Genomic DNA, 25,189 nt, shown 5'->3' on the forward strand with positions numbered 1-25,189 from the left:
CAAAAGTACTGTAAACTATCACATGTTCTCTTCCTGAACCTCAGATGATGCTAACAGGCAGTATACACAACAGCCATGCCAACTACAGAGGCTTCATGACTTTTGGTTCTTAATTTGAACTTCTGAATCTAAACTTGGTTCCCTTACCTGAAGTCAATCTCTGCAAGGGTTTCGAGCAGTTCAGTCCTCACCAACCAGTAGGAGCTGTTCTTCAGAGGCAACATATCAATGAGCAGTTGTAATCCCAAGTCACTGTAGCTGCTACTGCAAAGACTCAGGACACAGTGCTGGAAAACCCAGCCCAAGGCAGAAGGCATCAGAATCAGACACCCTATCTTAAGACAGCACCCTTATACATGTACCTATTTTGTCCTGTTCTATTTGTAAGCACCAACAAGAAAGCTTCAGGTTCCCAAAAGTACTCAAGATAAATCTTTATCTTACTATGTTTGAGTTTAAAAGTCGGTGTGTCCATTACACATAATTTTGTTTTCCCTGCCTCCCATTACTTGACTCCTAAGCCACAATCTCAGAAACACTAATCATCAATTTAAAGATGAAGCAGCACAGTCTTATCACCATATGAAAAGGAGCCTCAGGTCCTGCATAAGGACTTCTATCAAGGAGAATCTTGAATGTTACTGGGTTTTGCTGATGAACAAGGAAGCTAAGTGGGTCTTGTACTGCTATTTCCCCTGCAGTCTCAGAGCCTAGGAACATTAACCTGTAAGTATCCTATACACGGATGACTCAGACCAGACACAGACTACCTACCAGAATAGAATCTGTGCTATCAGCATACCTCCTTTGCACAAAAGGTACAACTGACTGAAACTTAACTTTTAAAAAAGAGGAGCTGGTGGTTGGAAAGATGAGTCACTAGCTAAAAGCGCTTACTGATCTTTTGGAGGACTTGAGTCTGGTTCCCAGCATCAACATCAGATGACTCATAATCACCCAAAATTCCAGTTCTAAGGCCATCTTCTGGCCTCTGTAGCTACTGCACTTATATACACAAACTCATTCTCTCTCTCTCTCTCTCTCTCTCTCTCTCTCTCTCTCTCTCCCCCCCCACACACCATTAAAAAATTAAATCTTTAAAAAAGTTGGAACCAGAAAAACATTACTTTGAGGTTATTAAATTTAAAGAAGGGAAGATATTCTCCTCCCTAGATTTAACCACTGTGTTTTTGTTTTGATTCTTTGATTAAATTTTCTGCTATGGCCAACTGTGACTTATAAGACAGCTGACAGGAAATATTCCATCTTACTCTCACTTGAGGAGCCAAGGCTCTTCTCACAAAAGACACAAACATAAGGTCAGTTAAATAATAATCATAATACCATTGCAACTCAACAAGTCCACAATCTTAAAAAAGAGTATTTTTAAAAAATTCAACAAATTTGATATTTGATAATAGCAAGGTACATTTTTAAACATTCTCTTTAGGAGAAAGAATGCTTCAAATAAAGATTCCAAGAATTAAACCTAAAACTTTATTAAATTTTAATATCATGACAATGTTTTTCAAAAGCTGAGTGGTAGATTCCTGCAAATTATTGCTTACAGGTTATGAAAATGTGACCTATTAGTTCCAAATTTAACTGTATCAATGGCAAGCTCACTAAACCAAGGAACAGTTTATGTAAAACATTATACTCACCCTAACAGCTGTACAAGCCAACTTGCAAGTAACAGAAGACTCATCCTTCAAAGTTTTCTGCAGCAAAGGAATGCAGTCCACCAGAGAGAACGTATTTCCTAACCAGAAGAATGAGCAAAAAATGTCTCTATAGAAACATGATCGCTTTCTGAATGGAGATGAAGGAGGAGTGGATGGGGAAGGAGGTAGATGCAAAAGGGGAGAGGACAGGAGGAGAGTAGCGAAGAGAAACTGGTTGCTATGTAAAATAAATGAAAAAATGTTATTTTAATTAATTAATTAAAAAATGAAACATGAACCTGGGAACAATATACAGAATTCACCAGGACAAATTGTTCATTACCTGTCAGGGTTCTAATGTTGCCCAGCCAGTCACCAACACGGAGCCGAGACCTGCTGAGTATGGAGTAGATGAGGGTTCCACAGAGGATGGCAGTAGCTCCTCGGACCTGTGGGTCTCCATGATCGATGTAGTTCAAGATGTCAGAGACATACTGTTCCTCTGTGGACACAAAAGACCTAGCCTGTACCTTCTCCATCAACAAATTTATACTACAAATAAAGTTTCATTCTCAGAAAAGGGAGAAAAGTGACATTTTACATCTACAAAGGACTTGACCATAATATCCTAAGTAGTAAAAGATACATGAGGTTTAAAGGTTCCAGATTCATCACATTGCAATTATCTCAATATATCAGAATTTCTAGATTGTGATTCCAGGTTATCAGATAAAACCAAACTTCCAAGACTTCATTTGAAAATAAAGATTAGAAACAACCAATCTAATATACATTTGTTAACTCTAAACACAATAACATGGGTTTGTCTAGTCACTCAAAGAAAGACAGTAGAAGATACTTTTCGCTCCAGAACAACTGTGTTCAATGGGAGACAGGGTGAGGTGCTTTCTTGGCCAGTCTTAGTCTGAATGTCGATTTCTGATCCAGGTGAATGTGATGCAGAGCAATTTAACAATGCAGCTTGTGATTTAAGAAGAAATCCAGGACGTGTATAAAATAGATACATTCCTAAGCTTCTTTTTTATGACTTGAGTGCTTCCACTACACATATAACATCTAAGAGAGTCATGAGACTAATCGATATAACTATGTACACATCTGGAGAGCTCCAACACAGATGAAACACACAAGCTAAGTGGAAACACTCACTATCTTATGACAAAGAAGGCAAGACTGTGAGTAGCTTAAGTACCTGAAGGGAAGAAGTGAATGTTCAACATACCAGCACTTTCCATGGTGTCAAGAGGTACTTTATACAGTTTGCTGAAGAAAGATTCTGGATGAAGGGCCACGGCTGCACCAATACAGCTGAGGGCCAGGGCCTTCACACTGACTCTCACATCTCTGTCTGGAACCAGTGCTGCAAAGGAACCACCCAGACCCCTTTAACCTTTTCCAAGAAACAAAACCCACCCCTCTCATTTTCTCCCTTTCTTACCAACTAATAAAAAGTAAAGTTCATCCCAATAACAAAATGCCAACAGACCAACAAATTGACTTCTAAACTCGAAAGTATCCCCCCTCAACTCTACAGCTGTTCTGCTGTACTTACCTTTCTTTTCCCCAGTTAACAAAAAGGAAGCAGATAAAAGGCGGACACAATGGACCAGAGGGGCAGAATCATCATCATTAGGTTGTCCTATGTCACCTTTGATTCGGCAAGCCTAGAAGAGAGAAGTAAACATTTGATTCACTAGTTCAGTCAACAAAATAAATTACACCAGAGTGCTAGAAACAGAGATGCCTATACTTAGCCACCTCCATGCCTGACCTCAAAATGAACACAGTTGGAACCCTAAAACAGGACCCTAGGGCTGTGGAGAGGTGCACAGGAAGGTAATAAAACCCAGCAATCAACACAGTTGACAAGCCACAAGTGTCTACAGGAAATGTAGAAGATACTATGAGTTCCAGGCCAGTTAAGGTTATACAGTGAGAACCTATCTCAAAAAACAAAACAAACACATGAACAAAAGGATACCAGACAAAGAAAAAAGCTAGAGAAGTCCAAAGGTTAGAAGGATATAACAGAAAACTGGAGGGCACTTTCAAAGGATGCCATTTAGACTGATGGGATTAAATAAAATGTATTCATGACTTCAAGGAATGTAAAGTTATTGTAAATACAGTAATGTGCATGAAAGGCAAACGATAAAAAGATGTTTTAAACAGTGGAGTAAACAAAACCAAGAACTACTGCAAAGCTCTGCAAAAGCCTCAAAGGAATGATACAGGATTATCAGGCAAGGAAGAGCTAAGCACAGGCTACAACTGTGCAAGGGGAACTCTGAGGAGACAGAACGAGGCAACTGTTAAGAATGTGGGTATCCAGCTGGACGGTGGTGAAGCACGCCTTTAATCCCAACACTCGACTGGGATTAATTTAATCCCAGGCAGAGGCAGGTGGATCTCTTTGAGTTCGAGCCTAGCCTGGTCTACAAGAGCTAGTTCCGGGACAGGCTTCAAAGCTATAGAGGAACCCTGTCTCAAAAAACAAAACAACAACAAAAAAGAACGTGGATATTCCTAGAGAGGTAAAAAGAAGGACAGAGGCCTGGGAGTGTCCAGTGTTTCTAGAGCAAAGAAATAAGCCCAGAGCTGGGATAGGAACAAATGAAAACATCAGAAACCAAGGAAATTCCAACACCTCACACGTAAGCAAGCTCCTGCCTAATTAGCTCACCTTGCTTTCTGGGTCACTTGCTTCAGCAACTTCATCTCTGGATACAAACTTATCCATACTGCTGTCAGAAGGTTGTCTGTTATGACCCATTCTCTCCAATAAGTGTGCTTGTTGAAGGGCTTTAAAAATAGAAATCATGATTAAGTAACAAGTTTCCAATCAAAATATGTATATATTTACACAAAAACAACATAAGGAACAGGATTTTAATCAAGATCTAATTAAACCTAAATTGCCATTTTCAGCTGCTATTTACAAATCAAAAATAAAAATAATGATACCAAAAAGTTTCATCTTGGAAGTAAAGATAAAGATATCTAAGGCTAATAACATTTACATCATATAAAGTAAACTTACCCAGAGAAGAGTTTCTGAAAACATCTGATACTTCACTGGAAAGAACACCCGCAGCCTCCTCCTCATCTTCCTCCTGTGGCTGTCCTATCTGCATGCCTAAATACTGGTTGTCAGCACCATCTAATACCTGTGCAGATAAAGGGGGACTATCAGGGGCAAGTCCTCCAACATGAAGGAAAAGACACCAAAAGAACTGAGCATTTTTTTTTAACTTTTTATTTAATCTTTGTGGTTTTCACATCATTCATCTTGGTTCCATTCATTTCCCCATCCCTTCCTATCTGCCCTCTACTCTTACAACCTGCTGCCCCATCGTACCCCCCCAAAAAAAATAAAAATTAAATTGAAAGGAAAAAAAGGAGGGAGGAAGGAAGGATGTGGAAGCTCCAGTGTGACAGTGAATCACACAGTATAACATTCAGTATACACATATCTTTACTTGCAAGTGTTCATTGCAAAGAGTCACTGCTCTGGTTCCAGGTCTCCAGTTTCTGCTACACTTCTGATACCATGCCCGCACTGGGACTCCCCACAAGACAAGGATAACCTGCTGTTACCCTGTGTCTTGGAGATCCTACAGCTTTGAATCTGCAGAACCAGCCCCTTCATGTGCTCCACAGGTCATAGATAGGGTGGATGTTGGGGTAGGCCAACACATAAACCTGGTTCTGAGGCCAGGTGGTTGCAGGGTTGGTCAGCCCACCAATTCTCCCCAATCCTCAAAACCAGCATGAGCTCTCCAGCATTGCCCTGGCTATTTCACCCTAGATAGCAAGGAGCAAGGGGCAAAGGCTGGTTCTCCTACCTTCATACCCTCCGGGCAAGCTCACTCACACCTACACCATCAAGGCCAGCCCTACTATGTAGCTCAGGTGAGGTGAAATGGTCAGTCTCCTGAGTTCTATAGCCAGTGAGGGGGCCAGAATAGCTCTCCTGTTCTTATGACCTCAGGGAGGGCCAGCTCTCCCACCTGCCAAAGGCAGAGTATGAGGGGGGAAGCATATCTCCCTCGCTCATGCTACCTTATGGCAGATGAGGGGTGGGACCACATCTCCCACACTCACATTCTCTGGGTAGGCTCAGTAGAGCCTAGCATTTTATGCAAGCAGAATTCAAAGACCATGTTGCATCAGAGGCACATACAAAACCCAAAGGGCAATTACTTATTCAATGCCCATAGGTAAATGCATGTGAAAATAAAATGAGCTCTTCACTGCTAAGAAAACCTTTGCTGTGGAAAGTTATCTGGGCATGACACAACTGCTGTGCTCTTGAACTCTAAGCATCTATGATTCCCTACATCAGGCCTGCACAAGACAGGCAAATTAACACTGTGGGGGCAGGTTTGTGGCACCTTGCTCCTTCCTAAGGATACAGAAGTGGTTAATGATGGCAGGGATAAACATATTCATTCTTCAATGGTATAGATGTTTATAAGCTGCCCATACTCTGGTACACAGCCCTTGGCTTATGCTCCTATAAGCAGCTCCAACTAAAATAACTGATTGTTAAACCAGACTTAGATGGAACCATTACTTTGGTCTGTCATTGGTGTCCTATCTGGGATACAGACATTTACTTATCTCCCCAGGGAAAGGTCACGCAACAAACTGTTATAGCTCTAGAAATTCTAAAGAAATTTTACTCTGTAAACTTCTTTGATTAAAAAAATTATTTTTTTTAAAAAAAGGACATGAGAGGAGTTAGGCAGAAAGGTAAGAGATAAACATTATCAAAATACATATATGGAATTCTCAAAGAAAAATATTTTTTTAAAAATTTTTGTCTTCATAAACAAATTTTATAGTAAGTTAAAAACAAAGACAAGGCTTTTAGACAAGAATATAACAACAGATTATCTCCACTAAATTTATAAATACTTCATATTGTCCAGTCACGAACCTGGAGCAGATTCTGTGGGAAAAAGTTCCTGGAAAGAACAGCAAGGTGGAACCAATGAGAATTCAAGAATGTGGAGAAAAGAGGGTACTACAGCCTAGAGCCAAAATATCTTTCGGCATCTTTAGCCCACTGATAGTCATTTATTATCTTCTTCTGTTTGTGACCTAACATCTTTTCTTTGCTTCTTTTGTTGTTGTTTTTCAAGAAAAAGAATTTTTCTGTATAACCCTTGCTTTGTGGACCAGGGTGACCTTGAACTCAGATACGACTGCCTCCATCTCACAAGTACTGAGATTAAAAGTGTGGGCCACCACTCCCAACTGACCTAACATCTTTTAAACCTTAAGAAATCCTTTAAGATGTACAAATAGAACCCTAGTTTCCACTTATTAATATCTTCCCACTTCACTCCAACCTGTCTGAGATAACTACCACTGTATTTGAAGACTATCTTCATTTATGAATTTCTTTTTCTATTATTATGAAAACTTCACCAAACTGTCACCACACAGGAACATAGAAACCAGAGTAACCTGAATCTGTTCTTGAGCCACAGTCACTAATATTTGGCTTCAGAATAAACTTACTCTTATCCCCTTTGAGATGAGAGCTGTATTTCTGTGTCAACAATTCCGTATTGCAAAATGTTTCTTATCTATTTGACATTTATGTGCAATTTACCTGAAAACTGAGCAATTGCTGCTGGGGATATGGCTCACTGGGCAAAGTGTTCACTGTGCAAGCATGAAGACCTGAGTTCAGATCCCTATCACCTAAGTAAAACCAGGTGTAACAGCGTGCATCTATCACCCCAGCTCTGATGAAGTGGGTACCAGAAGTTTGCTGACCAGCTAGTCTAGGCAAAAAGGTAATCTTTGGGTTCAGTATGAACCCTGTCTCAAAAAGTAAGGTGCACTGGGGCTGGGGAGATAGCTCAGTGGCTAGGAGTGCTTGTTTTGTAAGCATGAGGACTGAATTCAAAACCCCTAGAACACATGGAAAAATCCACATGTGGTTGCACAGACCTATAAACTCCAGCACCAGGGGTAGAGATAGGTCCTGTAATCTCATTTGCCAACTAGCTAAACCAAAACTGTGAGCTTCTAATTCACTGAGAAATCCTGCCTCAAGGCAATGAGGCAGAAGGTAATAGAGGATGATTCCCAACATGCTATTCTGCTTCTACTTGAGCACGCACAGGAAAGGATGCCTACACACTCATGCATGCATCACCATACAAAATAGACCATAATCGTACAAATAATTTTTCTGTAATCATGAAAAACATATTCCAAATTTTTCAATAAGAGACAAATAATCTATATAATCAAGAACAACTAAAAATAAATTCCTGCACTGTATTCCCTTGAGTGGGTTTACCTAGCCTCTTGAAAAACAGATCAACTGCTCAGCAAGTGAAATGAGAAATTTCACTGTCATCATAAGGAACATCTATTGGCCACCTGGAGAGGCAGAACCAAATCAGATATTTGCAGTCATAATGTGTGTGTGTGTGTGTGTGTAGAGTAAGTGCATGCATGTTTATGAGCATGCATGTGGAGCCCAGAGGTCAATGACCAGTATCTTCTGCTCTCTATTTTTGAGACAAGGTCTCTCAGTTAACCTGGAGCTTACCCATTTGGGATAGACTGGTTAGCCAGCAAGTCACTGTCTCTACCTTCTCAATGCTGGGATTACAAGTGTGCAGTACCCTTTTAACTGAGGATCCAAATTCATGCTTGCATAGAAGCAACTTACTGAAGCCATGTCCTCAGCTTCTGTGGTCACAACACATACTCATTTCTAACTTGAATTCAGTGTTTTATATCCAGTCTAGTATCTCATTTATATTTCAGAAATGCAGGGTACAATATAAAATTCAGAGGCAAGTCAAAACATCCTGCCATATTCTTAATAAAATATAATCTACACTAGCTAATATTTAATTATATACACTTAAAATTGAATGTAAAAACTGTTCTACTTTTGGCTATAAGCCATTGAAAGCGGGGTCTTAGAGATATTTTGTAGATCTATGTTCATAGTGCCACTATTCATAATTGTTAAAATGTAAAGGTAACCCAAATATTCACTGACAGATGGAAGGATAACCAAATGTAGCCTATCCATATAATGGAACGTTATTCAGCCCTAAAAAAAAAAGGGGGGGGGAATTCTCACCCATGCTACACAGAGAGCATTTTGTCAAGTAAGTCAGTCATATAAGGGTAAATACCATACGATAAGCAAGCTACATAAAAAACCTAGTCATCAAACTTGTATTGTCAACAAAAACAATGGTTACAGAGGAGTGCACAGGTCTTTACAAAGGGCAAGGATTCATAAGATGAAGACTTAATGGAGGTTTTGGAGGTGATTCCACCTGACTGTTTAAATATATTTAATACCACTGAGCTGTATGCTAAAAAATGGATAAGATGATTTTGTTATATGTTACTTTACTACAGTAAGAAGAGAAAGAGGAGAGAGAGGGAAAAAAAAAACAGCAATTCAGAATGTAGATCAGGTATGGATCATGCCCACATTTCCAACAGTTCAAAGCTAAAGAAAGCAGACCTCAAATTTAAGGCCAGCCTAGGCTAGGACCCTATTTTAGAAATACAACAAACTGTCAAGTAAGCTAAAAAAGAAACCACAACTCAGCATCCACTTGCACCAAACTTTCTGATTATACAATCTTTGAGGTAATTCCTAGCCACAAATTTAGAAGTCACAGGGACAGAGATATGTGCTACTACAAAACAGAATGTGGTGTAAGCAAGCATGTTGAAAGGTCAAAAAGTGCTAAAAAAAAAAATACACAGTATTAATATTAACAACCACATTTCATTACAACCACAGGCATTTACAATAACAAGCTCCTTGAAGATTTTAAAGTAGCTGTACAACCAGGTTCAACCAGGTAGTAAAGATATGACAAGTGGGGCTGGAGAGATGACTCAGCAGTTAAGGGCATTGTCTGTTCTTCCAAAGGTCCTGAGTTCAGTTCCCAGCAACCACATGGTGGCTCACAACCATCTGAAATGAGATTTGATGCCCTCTTCTGGCCTGCAGGCAGACAGACAGAATATTGTGTACATAATAAATAAATAAATAAATAAATAAATAAATAAATAAATAAATATCTTTTCAATACAAAAGATACTAGGTGATTTTTTTAATGGAGGCATCAAACAAAGTTAAGTTCTTTGTTAACCATCTCTGCAATATTAATGTGAAGTAATAAAGAAAATAATAGGCAGGTCCAAGTGTGGACATTTAGCAAATGAGCTCAGGAAAACAAACAGACCCAACATAAAAGAACCAGGCCACCCTCTACCCACTCACAATTTCAGAACTGTCGGAAGGAGTCACAGCTGAATCAGGTCCTTCAGTGGTGGTCTGAGAGCTGTCACTGATGGGTGAGGAGGCCTGGGTCCCATCATTCAGGTCCATGGCAGGATCGGATGGGACGGCACTGAACTGGCTGGAGCTATGGCTCAAGATGTCCTCCTCATCTCCATCAGTAGCAGCACTGGTCAAGTCACAGCCCGACAAATCCACAGACTCTGCTTGAAGTGTGTGCTGGGACCGTGGCTGCTCAGTGATGATGTCATGACTTACAGAACCAGGAGTGGAAACACCCGAAGAAGCAGCAAGCTCTCCACCAATCTCACTCTTCACAGAGGCTAGAAATCAAAGGAATACAAAATGACAAAAAGTTCCTTATACTGAATATTGTAATGATGAAACAACTTGGAGCATGGTGAAGAAAAGATTGAACATAACAAAGGGGTTGGTTGAAACAAGGAGATTCTTTATGGTTGCGAATATTCTCAAATGTGTTCTATGATAAAACCCAAAGCAAGTCTTAACCAACTCTAAATCACACACAGGACATGTGTAATTCAAAGGCAGCTGGTCAGGGACACAAGGAGAGTCACAGGAACTCTAAACAAGCAACAACAGCAGTGACTGCATTATCCCTTTAGGGTAGGCTTGCCTTCTTCCACCTCACCTCCACTCCAGTCCTAGCCTCCCATAGGATAAACACCCTCCACATTTTCCTAGTTGAATTTTGAAATTCCCACTTACAAACATAATGTGAGATCAAAATCACTCAGTACCTATTCTATAATATTTAACATTTATTCATCCTTATATGTTTGGAAGGACTTGCAAAAACTAAGTGGGTGATTTGTATTGCAGGAAATGAAAGGTGCCGATGGTTGGGAATGATAGATTGTAACAAAAGAAAAGTGTGTGCTTCTAGTAAGCTGATAGTATGGCTTGTTTTATGAAATAAAACAATAATTACAAAAACAAAATCACTTCAAAAAACAAACAAGATGTGAGCAGTGGCCAGGTGAAGGAAACTGGGTCACAGGTAACTGAGTTTTACACTAGTCTAGATAGGCCAAAGTTCTTCTGTTGACTTCTTATCTTGTAAGCATTGAGGAGGAAAGTCCATTGACACTATTCAAATTCTCCTTACCAAGTATCTCAAGAGGTCTTGTTTATATTTACCTAAAATAAATATAACCAAAAGCTGTCGGCATTTTATATAGTTATCAGTGTTTTAAGATAATACCTGTATTTATTAAAGTATATAAATAATCTTACATGACTACTTGCAAATCCTGTTTAACTTTTTAATAGCCTAAAACAAGAAAAGCGCACAGCCACACGCATTCAGAGTGAACGTTAAAAAAGCAGTTGAACTACAAAGTCACCTTCTGAGCAGGCCACCCCTGCCCCACAATGTCATCTGCAGGCTTAGGTGATAAAGGGGGCGTGAGATGGTAGGGAGTAAGTGAAGGCTGACACGGCTGCTCACAAAAAACTACCTGCAAAGGCTGAGCTGCTGACATCTGACCTGGACTCCGAGTCATCTTCCAAGGCTTCTTCTTCTCCTAAGAGCACTTTGCCTAGAAATAATACAAAAGTATTACTTTTTAATTTTATTAAAAATAAGGGTTTTTCTTAAAGCAAATAAATAGTCAGGCATGGTGCTATACAATTTTAGTCCCAGCACTCAGAAACCAGAAAACTCTATGAGTTTGAGGACAGTCTGGTCTATACAGCAAGTTTTAGGCTAACCAAGGTTACACAGTGAGACTGTGTCTCAAAAAACAAACAAAAATCAAATAAACATACATTCTAAATTGGAAATCACAAGTATATTTAATTTACCCTCATACAATTTATCCATCATGTGTTTTATGCTACCGCAATGTTAAGAATGAAAAGAGAATATACCACAAAGTAATCTTTTAACTGATTTTAATTGCTGCCAACGAGTTAAATAACTTATTATTACTTAATGAATGAGTAGCTTATAGTTGAAAAGGTGCAATTTTATCAATCAACCCTTGGAATATCCATGTTCTATCTCCAATGGCAAATAAAAACTTGAAAGCAAACTCTTACATATAAGTAAGTCATTATCTTTTCATATTCTAGACTACAGCTAAGACTCTGGGAGAACAAATATTTTCTTGCAACATCTTTAAAATACATTTTATAGTTTATGTTTAAAATCATATTAGAAAGAAAAATCAGGCTTAATATCTTTATGGTTATATTACATTCAAACATCACTAAACAACACCATTATGGTTTGATCTTGATTGTCAGCTTGACTGAAGTGAGAAATGCCTAAGAGATTTCCAGAGAGGACTGAGTAACTAAGAGGGAAGATTGGTGCTCAGAATTTGAAATAAAAAATTAAGACCAAGGAAGTCCACCAGCACAGGAATATGCCCCTGCTTTCTGGTTGCACATCTTCCCTGCCATGATTTCAGACCTCTGAAACTATGGCCAAAAATAAATCTTTCTCCTGAAGTTTTTTATATCAGTTATTTCGTCACACTGAGGCAAACTAAAAATGATACTATAAAATTTCATCATTAAAAACACAAGCTTATAAGCAAAGAGGACACAAATCTGTGCTAAATTAACACAGCAATTCGACATAAATACTAACAGTCATTCATTAACAGAACATGTAGTTTAAGAAAGCAAAGACTCAAGAAATTAAGACCCAAGAACAGTGAATTTAGATCTTAATGAAGCCGTTTCTATCCTCAAAGTTGGTAGCTGACGACTATGTTCTGGGGAGAGGCCCCTAGGGTAGATTACTTGAAGACATAAAAGAAAGGTTGCCAGGAGCTGGAGAGATGGCTCATTGGCTAAGGGCATTAGTTGCTCTTTCAGAGGATCAGGGGTTCAATTCCTAGCCCACTATAACTCCAATTCCAAGGAATCTGGCACCCTTACACAGACATGCATGTAGGCAAATCATCCACCAATGCACTAAAGATTAGATAGATGGATGGATGGACAGAGAGCTGCCAAAAAAAGAAAAGGCTCCGGGCTGCTCCTAACCTTGGATGAATTCTACATGCTCCACAACTCTGCTTCTATCTATTTTATATCTGGCAGATTACACTTGTCTAGTTAGGTTTTATTACTGTGATAAAACACCACGACCAAAAGTAACTTGGGGAAAAAGTAAGGGAAATCAGAGTAGGAACCTGGAGGCAGTAACTGAAGCAGAGACCCTGAAGGAATGCTGCTTACTGGCTTGCTCAATCTGCTTTCTTATAGCACCCAGCACCACCAGTCCAGGGATGGCAACACCCAGAGTGAGTTGAACCTTTCTATATCATCAGTCAAGAAAAGGAACCACAGGCTTGTCCACAGATCAATCTAGTGAGGATATTTTCTTATGATTCCTTCTTCCAAAATGATTCTACTTTATATCAAGCTGATATATAACTAGCCAGCACAATATTTGAAGAAAAGAATCTTCCAGTTATAACAAAAAGTTTTAAAATCACTGATCTAAATAAAAAATTATCACATTGAGGAAATAGTAGAAAGCAGAACTAATCTCAGTAATATCACCTTTGTCACCATCTCTGGACAAAGTAAGTATGGAATAAGTTAGCAGACTGACTTCACCAAGTGTCCACAGATCTATAAAGCATAATATTTCTTAGGATTCTTCTGACCTTTAAACATTTGCAGCGCTTTCTAAAATCTCAGTTAAGTGTCTAATACTATGATGACTCAAACATTTGGCTTTCTTTTTAAGAGGCGAGGTCTTGACATGTAGTCCAAAGGACTCCTGCCCCAGCTTCCAGGTGTGCATTATGATATCTGGCTCCCCAAATCTTCAAGTAAATGTTCCATTAATTCAGTGGGAACTAGAATGTTATTCCTGTTAAGAACTCATTCAAAAGTGAGGTGTACTATAAACCCAGCACTTGGGAAGGAAAGGCAGAAAAATTTTGAGGCCAAGGCCAGCTTGCATTATACAGTGAGGACCTTCTCAAAACTTTAAAAATGGAGGTAAATACATCAAATTTAATATGGCAAATAATACTCAAATGTTCAAATTACAACACAGAAAAAATATATCTCTTTTAAGATTTTAAAATAAAAATGAAATTCTTTCCCATCCTATCGGATGGTGGTGAATGAAGGTGCAGACGGGGGACAGTCTGTCTATCATATTCATCTCCATGTTCTCGGGGGTCGGCAGATGAATTGGCCTCCTGGCTAAGCAGGTTGGGCTAATTTTCCCTTCTCTAGGTAGTGAGTCAGTTGGCAAGCTCCAGTATGTTAAATGGCACACATAGTTTTGCCTGTGTATGGAGAAATTGAAGAGATCATTTAAAATCCTGTGCCTAATAAAAGACAATTGTTGCAAAAAAAAAAAAAAAGAAAGAAATTCTTTCCCATCAATAGCTATAATGCAAAAGAAAGGTTGCTGCTGCAATGTGGCCACATGTATAAAGCTATTAGGTCATATCAGAAACAAGCTATCAGGTCAAATCAAAAACACTGTAATAAAAAAAAAAATAGGTCAGCATATTCATATGCACCGGGCAATAGCAGTCCATGCCTCTAATCCCAGAACTCAGGGGGCAGAGTCAGGCAGATCTCCTTGAGTTTGAGGCCAGCATGGGCTACAGAGCTTGTTCCAGGACAGTCAGGGCTGTTACACAGAGAAACCCTGTCTCAAAAAACAAAAACAAACAAAAAGAATATATATATGCAAAAAAGTTAAATATGGCTAAAAATTGATAACTAGGCATGAATAAAATGATGAACAAAACAAACTATTCAATGTATCTAAAAAATTTATTACAAAGGAAAGTACCTTTATAAAATGCAGTGGTACATTCTCTAAAGTAGTACTGAGCTCACCTGCATCTTTATGATTTCACTGGAAAACAGTCAGACCCAGCAGCTCACTCATTATATCATTGGCCTTTGGAGGCCACAAGGCAAGAAAGTAGCTTCAAGAGCCTATGGCCCACAAGGTTAAAATATTTACTCTCTAGTCCATTGCAGAAAGTTTGCAGATCTTTGACCTCAAACATTAGAAATTATGATAAACAATTCTGATATAAACAATTTTTAAAGGACAGAAAACTTCAGATTCCAACAGCACTCGCATATGCACTCACTCTTCTGGGAGGAAATATAAGCAGAACCTAAGGCATTATGCAAACACAGAAACTGCAGTTCAATTCAATGCAAGACTTGGATTTTCAAATAATCACCTTTTTGTTTTCTTGAGAGAACAGGGCTGCACGAGGAACCCCCTCCAGCTGTAAATCACAGAAAGTAACAGAGAGAGTAAGATAACAAGCTGCTAAGTTCTGCAAGAAATTTAAAAATCCTTAAAAAGATTGACTCAAATCCTAAAACAGTAGGAATATTATGGACATATTTCCCTAAGAGATGCTTAAACACCAGTATCACATGTTCAAATGCAGAGTTCTAAAGATAATGGCTGAAATGATAAAAGAGTTCGTATAAATTGCACTTTAAAAGCCAAATTAAAACTATAAGATCTTACATTATTATCTGATTAACCAGCAATCAAATATAAGCTTTCATTGGAAACAGTTACTAGAGATGTGTGTTTCCATTCATTGGTCATACAACATGCTTTCCACCAAAATAACAAGAATCCTTTAGTGCCAAGGGCACTAAACATTTTCTGCTCATAGTCCAGGTAAACATTTAAGTTCACAAGGCCACTATCAGATTTCTTAGGCAGAAGGTCTCTAGTTTGTAGTTATAGGTAAGTCTGGATCCTCAATGTACATACTGTGGCAGCCATGGCAAGCCTGGGTCAGCAGAATTTATTGAAGCTACTAAATGCTAAGCCACTTCTGGAGGCTGGCACCCACAGATTCCTATCTGTCCCACCATCCAAGGGTAGCTCATGTCAGACAGGGCAGGTTGCCGAGGCCTACTCTAGGGCCCAAACTCTTTGAGCCCAAGAATAGAAAGCAGGCTAGGGAGGTGTCTGCAAGAATCAAGAATGGAAGGGGTTCTCTAAAATTAGGATCCAACAAGAAGAAGAATGGGCTACTTGTTTGTTTCCCTACAGATTCATCCCTGACAATCAAACATGAGAGTCCAGCTGTGGAATAATTCTCTTGTACACTGTAAAGATTTGCCACTTGAATTAGTTTAATAAAATGCTGATTGGCCAGTAGGTGGAATGACCAAACTAAGGATGATAGGAAGGAGAAGGGTAGAAGTCAGGAGTCGCCAGCCAGACACAGAAGGAGCAAAAGATGAACGTGCTAAGCTAATAAAGGTAATGACACATGGCAGAGCATGAATACAAAATATGGGTTAACTTGAAATGTAAGAACTAGTTAGTAATAGCCTGAGCTACTGACTGAGCATTTTTAAGTAACATTAAGCCTCCATGTCAGTTATTAAGGAAGCAGCCACTGGGTATTAGGAACAGGTGAGCAGGACAGAAAACATCTGTTTACATATGGTGTTCCAACGTGGGGCTGAAATTTTCACATAAAACCTGACAAAGTTTAAAAAAGGATTCTAAACACACAAGAACAGAGTCAAGCATGGCTTCTTGGTAGCTGCACTGGGGGTGGGGTGGCTCTGTTTGCTTGCAGTGAGCAGAGGTGTGGCTCCCTTAAGAGACGGCTTTCTGGCTCAGTGCTAGTGGCAAAACCAGGCCACACTACCAAACACGTATATGGTGTTTATGAGCAGTCGGAGGCACCACTACTAGGTGGAGGTATGGACCTAGAAACTTCCCAGAGTTGGGATGGTAAATGTGCCTCCACATGAGACTAGCTTCTCAGGGAATTGAGAGGGAGGCGTCAATACCAACACACCATGAGCTAAGTTACACACCAGTTCTTTTGCTCATGCAGACAGGAAAGGTTACAGATACATAATAAGGATAGAGTGAGACAATAAAGGCCATTTACTGGATCACAGTGTTTAAAAATAATAGGCTTCAGAGAGAGAAGAGAAAGGGTAGAAACATAGATTTAAAAATAATAAAGTCCTTAAAAAGGGAATAGAGTAACAACAACAACAAAAAAAAACCATGATAAACCATATTAAAAAGACACAGAATCTGGATTCTGTATTTTATTATGTTGTTATTGGATTTTTTGACTGTTAATGGGCAAATAATAACTGCTGAGAGATAATTGATTGTGAAAGTTACTAAATTAAACCAACCTATATCTTTAAAAATATCTTGACTTCAAAATTTAAGTCAAAAGATATGTTACTTTGGGAGAGAGGTTATGTTTTTGTTTCCACAGGAAATGAGAGGCTGTGGATTCATTCCCAATTAAGAAAAATCAGCAATGATAGAAGAAGACCCCCATGAAAAATCTCAATGGGAACGGATGGCCCAGATGATCCAACATCTTAGAGCACATCCGTGGCAGTTTCCTCTGAGTTCTGCATTGAGAACAGCTGCAGGGATGCTGGCTGAGATGATCCAGTCTCACAGACTACTCCAGTCGGGACTTGACCAAAATCCTAAATTTTCTCAGAGTCCCCCAAAGAATACCAGGGCCCAGAATCAACAGGAAGTAGTCAAGAGAACTGGTGTGGGAAGTCCATCTGTATATGTGTTGCTTTTATTGGTTAATAAAGAAGCTGTTTTCGGCCAAAGGCTTAACAGAATATAGCCAGGCTAGAGTCAGTGAGAAGCCATGTAGCCGCCAGAGGGGAAAGACATGAGCTGCTAACTATAACCTTGGCAGTAGGCTACAAGTCTCGTGGCAAAATATAAAATAATGGAAATGGGTTAATTCTAGATGTAAGGGCTAGCTAGCAATACAGTTTTTGTGTGATTATTTCAGGAGTCTGGGCAGCCAGGAAACAAACAAGTGGCCTCTTACTACAGAGAATGATACCCAATATTCCCCTAAAAATTATGGATGTTTATCACCATTTGGTTACAAGTCGCTATTGATAATGGTCAGGAAAAAACCTAAACAAAGAAGATTAGATTCAAGAATTTCTTACTAAAAAGAAAGGGGGGGGGATATAGAAATAATTGGATAAAAATAGGATAAAAGGGTAGATTATTGAATCTTCTTTAAGCAAAATATATTAATTATATTTTTTGCTTTTTGTTTTTTTGTTTGTTTGTTTTTCAAGATAGGATTTCTCTGTGTAGCTCTGGCTGTCCTGGATCTTGCTCTGTAGGCAAGGCTAGCCTTGAACTCACAGAAAACCACCTGTCTCTTCCTACCTGAGTGCTGAGATAAAAGGCATGTGCCACCACTGCCTAGCTAATCTTACATATTTTACATTAGTATAACTTCTGGTTTACTGACACAAATTAAAAGTTAATTTTGTTATACTGTGTGTGTGTGTGTGTGTGTGTGTGTATATATATATATGTATATATATTATGTTTATGTAGTTCATTTAAAGATGTAATATATAATTAAGAAATACAGATTAAAAGTCATCTATAATAGCAAACTTACAGTCATGTTAGGTTATCAAGGTCATAAAGAGATATATTTCAGAGACCTACAGAATACAGCATTTAAAATGTTTTAAAAACTTAGATTTTTCTCAATAGTGAGACTCATCTGCTCCTAGCAGCATCAATGACTTCAAAGAGAATAATAGGCACAAAATAAAATCTGTAGGGAGTTTATTTTCTTTATGGCAAAAGCTAGCCACTTGCGCAAAGAAACTGCCCTTGCCTCATTGCTGACAGTTACTGTCCAAACTAAACCAGCAGATGCAAGAAAGGAGAATGCCGAACTTTGCCAAGACAAAGTAGGAGAGTTTGTCAACATTTCCTGTTCACAGGAAAGTCTGTCAGACATGTTAGGCTTGTAGACCAAATATGGATGTCCCTGTTGGGAGCTGTGAACCCCAGATCCTTAATTTCTTGTAAACAACGTGTGTTATGCTTGCAGCTGTTCTGAGCACAAGACCCTCAGGAGTTTCTGATGGCAGGGGAGTGGTTTCTGGTGGATTTGGCTGTGGCATGGCTATCAGTTAAGGATCCCTATATAAGCTGCCCCTGGTACACAATAAATGGGGGCATTCCTGTTTCAAGGATGACCCGTGTCTCTGTCTGTGTGTTTAAATCTCCAGGCCCTTGCCTGGCTCACAAATGGTCCAGTAGTGCAGGCGCCACAATACAGGAGTAGTACCGTACTGTAACATAGTACAGGTGGGTGGTACATACCCCAACATTACAGAGGAACTTTGGGTGACTGTCCAGGCAGCTTGAGGTCCCTGTCATTAGGTAACATTTCACCTTTCTGGGGTCTTTAATGGAGTTGAAGACAAGATAGTTAGAGGTTTTTTTAGTTACGATAAAAGATAAATTAGGTACAAAACTTTGTACTCACAAAGATAACAGAGTATTTTCTCTAATTTTGCTAAATATAAATAGACTGGATGTTGTAACTATAATTCTTACTTGATAACTGTTTTTGTTGTATATAATTTTACAATGTTAAAGTTAAAGTCTTTCCTTTAATTAGACAAAAAGGGAAAAATGCTGTGGAAAAATCCTCTTGTACACTTGAATAGGTTTAATAAAATGCTGACTGGCCAGTAGACAAGCAAGGCGTTAGGTGAGGCAATGACAATGACATCAGTAAGGAGGAGTGCAGAAGTCAGTAATCTCCAGCCAGACACAGAGGGTACAGAAGATGAACATGCCAGGCGAAAAAGGTATCACCACATGGCAGAGCATAAATAAGGAATATGGGTTAACTTAAAATATAAGCCTGAGCTACTGGCTGAGCATTTATAAGTAATATTAAGCCTCCAAGTCAATATTTGGCAAGCAGTCACTGGGTATTTGGGAATAGGCAGGCAGAAGAGAAACATCCAACTATAGGTCCTAAAAAAATACTCTGCCTCATATTCCTCATATTTCTACTTCACTGCACCTGAAATGCAGGTGACAAGCCCAAGAGTCAGGAGACCAGGCTTCAAAGGTGTGGCCTCACCTAATTTTCTATACTGTAATTTATTTGGAAAAGATGATGCCTACATTTTAAGTTTGGGGAAACGACTTAGGCATGAACGGCTTAGCAAAGTATAGTCCAATAAAGTAACAGAAGGATATGAGCATTATTGTATGGCTGGTTAGAAGAACTAGCAGAGAACATACCTAAAAGTTCCACAATGCTCCCGCTGCGGCCATGGCCCCTGGCCTCCTCTTGAACCACAGTGAGCTGCCCAAGACCACCTGGTGTTGTCAGTGCTTGCAGCAGCTCAGGAGGAGGAGTACGGAAGAGCTGCTGCAAGAGTTCCAGAGCCCCTGTCACCACATTGTGGTCTTGGTGCTGCATGTGATGCAAAGTCAGTTCATAAACCTAGGAGTAGAAACACAGGCCTTCAATAGTGTTTAAAATGCATTCCAAATTTCATTTTGTTTTCATTGATTTTTGTTGAATGTGTGCCTTAATTTTTGTCTCTAAAGGCTTCTTTACCACTTCTAGGGTCATTGTTGTCCACTATATTTTCTGAATTCCCATATTTTTTCAATATATTATCCCCTGGGAAATACACAGAGCACTTCCTCTAGGTATGCTAACTCAGGATCTCCAGTTCCCAAAACTGATGAATAGGAAAGAGAATAAAATAGACACTGCTGTGGAAACAGGTGGGGACATCCAACCATCAGAAACACGGCTCTGACTGCTGGGGAGAAAAGAGCTAGAAATTTTAAGGATGTGAGTCAGATATTTTTGATGCTTTTTTAAATTATACCATACTATAAAAACAATGAGTTTGTTAGTTTTCTCTTTAAAGTAACTAGGGGGAAAGAGTCCACAGGTCTAAATTATAACTTCAGATAACACGTTAAGTTTGCAGTATAAATATATCCTAAACAATTTCAACTACACTTATAAAATCACCATTTAAAATTAACATTTCACTGGATTCTACATTTTCCTTGCAAGTTTGCCAACTTTATCATAAGTTGATATACAAAACAAAACAAAAACTAGGCATTTTGAAAGTCAGTGTAAAACAATAAAAAACAAAGAGTAAAAGCTTCCCAGGAAGTTACCTTTAAACTTTGACTTCAGCTCTTCTTATGCAACCTGTACACATACCCCTAAATCCTGACTGGCAAATTGCTAGACACAGCCTTATTTGGCTTTATACTTGCTCTCCACTCCCTATTTTGACTTTTTTGAGACCTGGTCTCATCTTGTAGCTACAGATAGCTTGGACTTCCTATAAGCCCAGGCATGTAGGAAACTTGTAATTGTCTCGGCATCCCAAGTAATGGGGTCACAGGCATATACACTGCTGTACTGTGATTCTGTGCGTGCTTCTGTGGATGAAGACTCACTGTGGCCACAGTCATGGGCTAGCTGTGGCTTTCACTCTACAACACTTGAGGGTGTTCAAGGAAGATGGCTAGACACACAAAGCTTAGTAGATATACTCTCTGGACCTTTGTGGAAGATACGTGGGGCCCCTGCATTAGGCAACAGCTCATATCTGGTTTCTGAAGCTACATCCCAACTCCTCTGGAGTGAGGAGAAGCACACTATCACATATCTCACTTCCTTCTGTCCTAACACTTCCAGAAACAAGGTGCTTCCAAGGAATACATTTCCTACATTTAAGGCTATGATGTAACACTAATTCTGGTGGTAGCACTGCCTAGAAATTTGCTACAAATATTTAAAATATATCTTAAGTATACATAAAATTATTCACTATGAAGCCTATTAAAGTTACTTAATAAGAAAAATTTTCCATTACCGTGAAGAGCTGTATTATTTTCATCCTCCCCCACCCCACCCTACTACCTTTTGAGACAAGGCAACAGTGATATAATATTTCCATTTTACTCATAACCAGGCTGACGGAGGCCACAGACTACACTTCAATCCCAAAAGCCCTGGCACATGTAGACATTATTTGGTCTTTGAGTAGTCCTCATGTAAGTGTAAGGACAGAGCTCCCTTACCTGGACAAGCTGCTCTACAGAAGGCGAAACTTCCATTTCTTTCCGGGTCACCCCAAAACTGCCTTTTAGACTTGTGTCCTTGACCTGCTGCTGAAGCAAGGGCACTAGACACCTCAATGTGAGCAGGACACCGAGGATCAAAAGAGTGGAATGTTCTTCCTCCATGGGAACCAGCAGACCTGCAAAGGCAGCCAAAGGAGCTTATCAGCCAGTCCACTGTTGGAGAATATTATTTTAACCAGGCAAAGATGTGTTACCTTTTTTTAAAAATTTTTTTATGGTTTATTTAACTTTATTTTATGTGCATTGGTGTGAAGGTGTCAGATCCCCTGGAACTGGATTTTCAGACAGTTACAAGCTGCCATGTGGGTGCTGGGAATTGAACCCGGGTCCTCGGGAAGAGCAGTCAGTGCTCTTAACCGCTGAGCCATCTCTCCAGCCCCCATGTGTTACATTTCTTAATGGTACAGAATATTACTTTAACTGTGTAAAGGTGTGTTACTTTTGTTTATGTTGCACTGGTTTAAAGATGTAAACATGTGTGTTTAATTATGTAAAGACATGTTGCATCTGTTTTACCTTCTCTGCCTAAGGCATCTAATAAAAAGCTGAATAGCCAATAGCTAGGCAAAAAATAGATAGGTGGGGCTGTCAGGCAAAGAATAAATAGTAGGAGACATCTAGGCTTAAGAAGAATAGGAAGAACAAGAAAGGAAGAGTAGCAAATAAAGAACACACCCAGGCAAGAAGCCTGGCAGACACAAGAAGCAGTGAAAATAAGATATACAGAAGAGTCAGGTGGTAGTAGCACACACCTTTAATCCCAGCACTCAGGAAGGCAGAGGCAGGAGGATCTCTGTGAGTTTGAGGCCAACGTGGTCTACAGAGTGAGTTCCAGGACAGCCAGGCCTACATAGAGAAACCGTGTCTCGAAAAACAACAACAACAGCAACAACAAAAAGAAGACAATAAACTCCAAGGCAAAAGATAAATAAAGAGAAACAGGTAAATTTAAATTAAAAGAGTTAGCCAGGGACTGGAGAGATGGCTCAGTGGTTAAGAGCACTCAGCGCTTTTCCAGAAAAGTCAGGTTCAGTTCCCAGCAACCAGGTGGCAGCTCACAACTGTCTGGAACTCCAGTTCCAAGGGACCTAACACTCATCAAAAAACACCAATGCACGTAAAACTTAAATAAAAATAAATAAACATAAATCAAAAAGAGCTAGCCAGAAAAGAACGAAGCTAAGGCTGAGCATTCAAAACTAATTAAGAAGCCTCTGTATCATGATGTTGTAGCTGGTTGGAAGAAAATGCCTGGTACAGTTCACTGCTCAGAAAACCCCAGTACACACTAGCAAAAGAAGAGACCTACAAGAGTACCCTATTGTAAGCCTGGCAGTTAGAGGGAAGGGTGACATAAGCAAGACTATGAAACATAGGTTACGTGTATACCTACATCAAGGAGCAGCTTTGTAGCATAAAACATGCCCTTGGCTTGGCAAGATTGTAACAGGGAATAGAACTGTACTTATAAGCCATATAATTGTATCAAGTGTCCATATGGTTACTCCAGCAGGATTTACTACTGTCGATTTTGATTTTGACACCAGACAAAAATGAAACGGAAAATGTTGGTTTCCTAGAGTACCTACAGAGGGCTAAGGCAAAACCTTAGGTCTCCTGAACAAAGGGCCAGGCCCAGAAGGTAAGATAACATACCAGCTGGGCGTCCTAGGGCACAGCTACAGCTGAGAAGTCGCCAAGACAACTATAGTCTTACAGCATCCCCAACAAAAATCATATTTATCAGTCAGCAGCTGTGGATGGCTTAGTACAGATGCCAAGGGTTAGTGTAGCTTAAAAAATTGAGCACATGCTAACACTGGGCCACTTGACCCTTTGCTAAGAAATAATGCTTTTGTACACTGTAAAGATTTGTCACTTATTGGTTTAATAAAACGCTGATTGGTCAGTAGCTAGGCAGAAAGAATAGGCAGGATGACCAGACTAGAAGAGTTCTTCTGGGAAGAGGAAAGGTTCAGTCTGCAGTCACCAACCAGACACAGAGGAAGCTAGATGAGAATACCTCACTAATAAAAGGTACCAAGCCACACAGCTCACACAGACAAGAATTATGGGTTAATTTAAGTTGTAGGAGCTAGTTAATAATAAGTCTGAGCTTAAAAGCCAAACAGTTTACAATTGTTATAAGTCTCTGTGTGTTTCTTTGGGACTGAATGGCTGTGGTGCTGCGGGAGCACCTTCCACTCCTTCAGCCAATAGCTGCTGAAATACCAGCCCACTGGGGCATAGTATATTTCTCTTTAAAAAAGAGGGGCAAGCCTCAGCGCTTGGTTCTGGCTCCTGCTCCAGCGACTAGGCTCCTTTTCCTGTCAGTTGGTGTTTTGTAAGTTTTACTCCCCAAAATAAATACCCCTTTAAAACCTAACTGGTGTGGAATTGTTTTTGTGCATTACTGTGGGATCTGGCCAACAGAAGCTTCCATCTACACCTTTTCTTTTTTTACCTAGGAGCACATTTAGGAGCCAATTGTAGAAGTACTGTGTCCTCCTTGAGTGCTGGCAGATGCTCACTGCTGAGCCAGCTGCTGTCCGTCGGACAGTGGGAGAACTTGACTTCAGATTTGCTATGAAAGCTTTCAACAGAACCTGGAAAAGCAAAACCCAAGATGAAAGTCAAACTGTAGAGCTTATGACACATTTCATAGAACTATAAATCTTGTAGGACATAAACTGTGACAAACTGACACATTTTTCACAGATGAAAGGAAATATTCCAAATTTATGGTAGTCAGTGTTAATCAACACAATCTATTTTCTTCCTTATAAACTGCATTAGGAAGGCTGTGAGACGCTCAAATGGTAAAAGTACTTGTTGATGACCTAAGTTCAATCCCCAGAATCCACATGGTAGGAGAGAACCAACTTGCATTCATCCACACAAGTAAGTACATACACACAAATGCACATATGCATGCACACACATGCGCACACATACACACACATACATACATACACACACACACACACACACACCAACCAAAATTTAAAAATCTACATCAGGTACTTACTTACTTTGAGTGGGAGTCTCAGTATCTAAAGTTTTACACACAGTATTCAAGGACAGAGGTGGTAATAACTCTACATAAAATAAACTTAACAATAATAAGAGAAAAGCAGTGAACAACTACAATAATAATCTGGCCTATGAATCGCCTGCACAAGTGTGAACTGCTGTACTAAAGTGCCTGCCAAGACT

At 39.5% G+C, this 25,189-nt stretch overlaps 1 protein-coding gene across 4 annotated transcripts in view; it reads right to left on the bottom strand.

Moving 5' to 3' along the window:
- Htt (huntingtin) overlaps positions 1-25,189 on the bottom strand; it is a 153,257-nt gene that overhangs the window by 92,435 nt on the left and 35,633 nt on the right. For 3 of the 4 annotated variants that reach the window (XM_085691995.2, XM_085691997.2, XM_085691998.2), the window contains exons 7-19: positions 24,438-24,579; positions 21,911-22,089; positions 20,090-20,294; positions 15,204-15,251; positions 11,475-11,555; positions 9,976-10,316; positions 4,726-4,852; positions 4,369-4,487; positions 3,238-3,349; positions 2,908-3,045; positions 2,008-2,166; positions 1,665-1,762; positions 148-287 (exon numbers count right to left, since the gene is read on the bottom strand). In XM_085691995.2, the coding sequence (XP_085548121.2) occupies positions 148-287; positions 1,665-1,762; positions 2,008-2,166; positions 2,908-3,045; positions 3,238-3,349; positions 4,369-4,487; positions 4,726-4,852; positions 9,976-10,316; positions 11,475-11,555; positions 15,204-15,251; positions 20,090-20,294; positions 21,911-22,089; positions 24,438-24,579 (1,889 nt within the window). The remainder of the gene's footprint in view (positions 1-147; positions 288-1,664; positions 1,763-2,007; positions 2,167-2,907; positions 3,046-3,237; positions 3,350-4,368; positions 4,488-4,725; positions 4,853-9,975; positions 10,317-11,474; positions 11,556-15,203; positions 15,252-20,089; positions 20,295-21,910; positions 22,090-24,437; positions 24,580-25,189) is intronic. The other variant, XM_085691996.2, reaches the window with a different exon arrangement.

This window comes from Myodes glareolus, chromosome 8, assembly GCF_982192425.1.
Source record: "Myodes glareolus chromosome 8, mMyoGla1.1, whole genome shotgun sequence".
NCBI lineage: Eukaryota > Metazoa > Chordata > Mammalia > Rodentia > Cricetidae > Myodes > Myodes glareolus.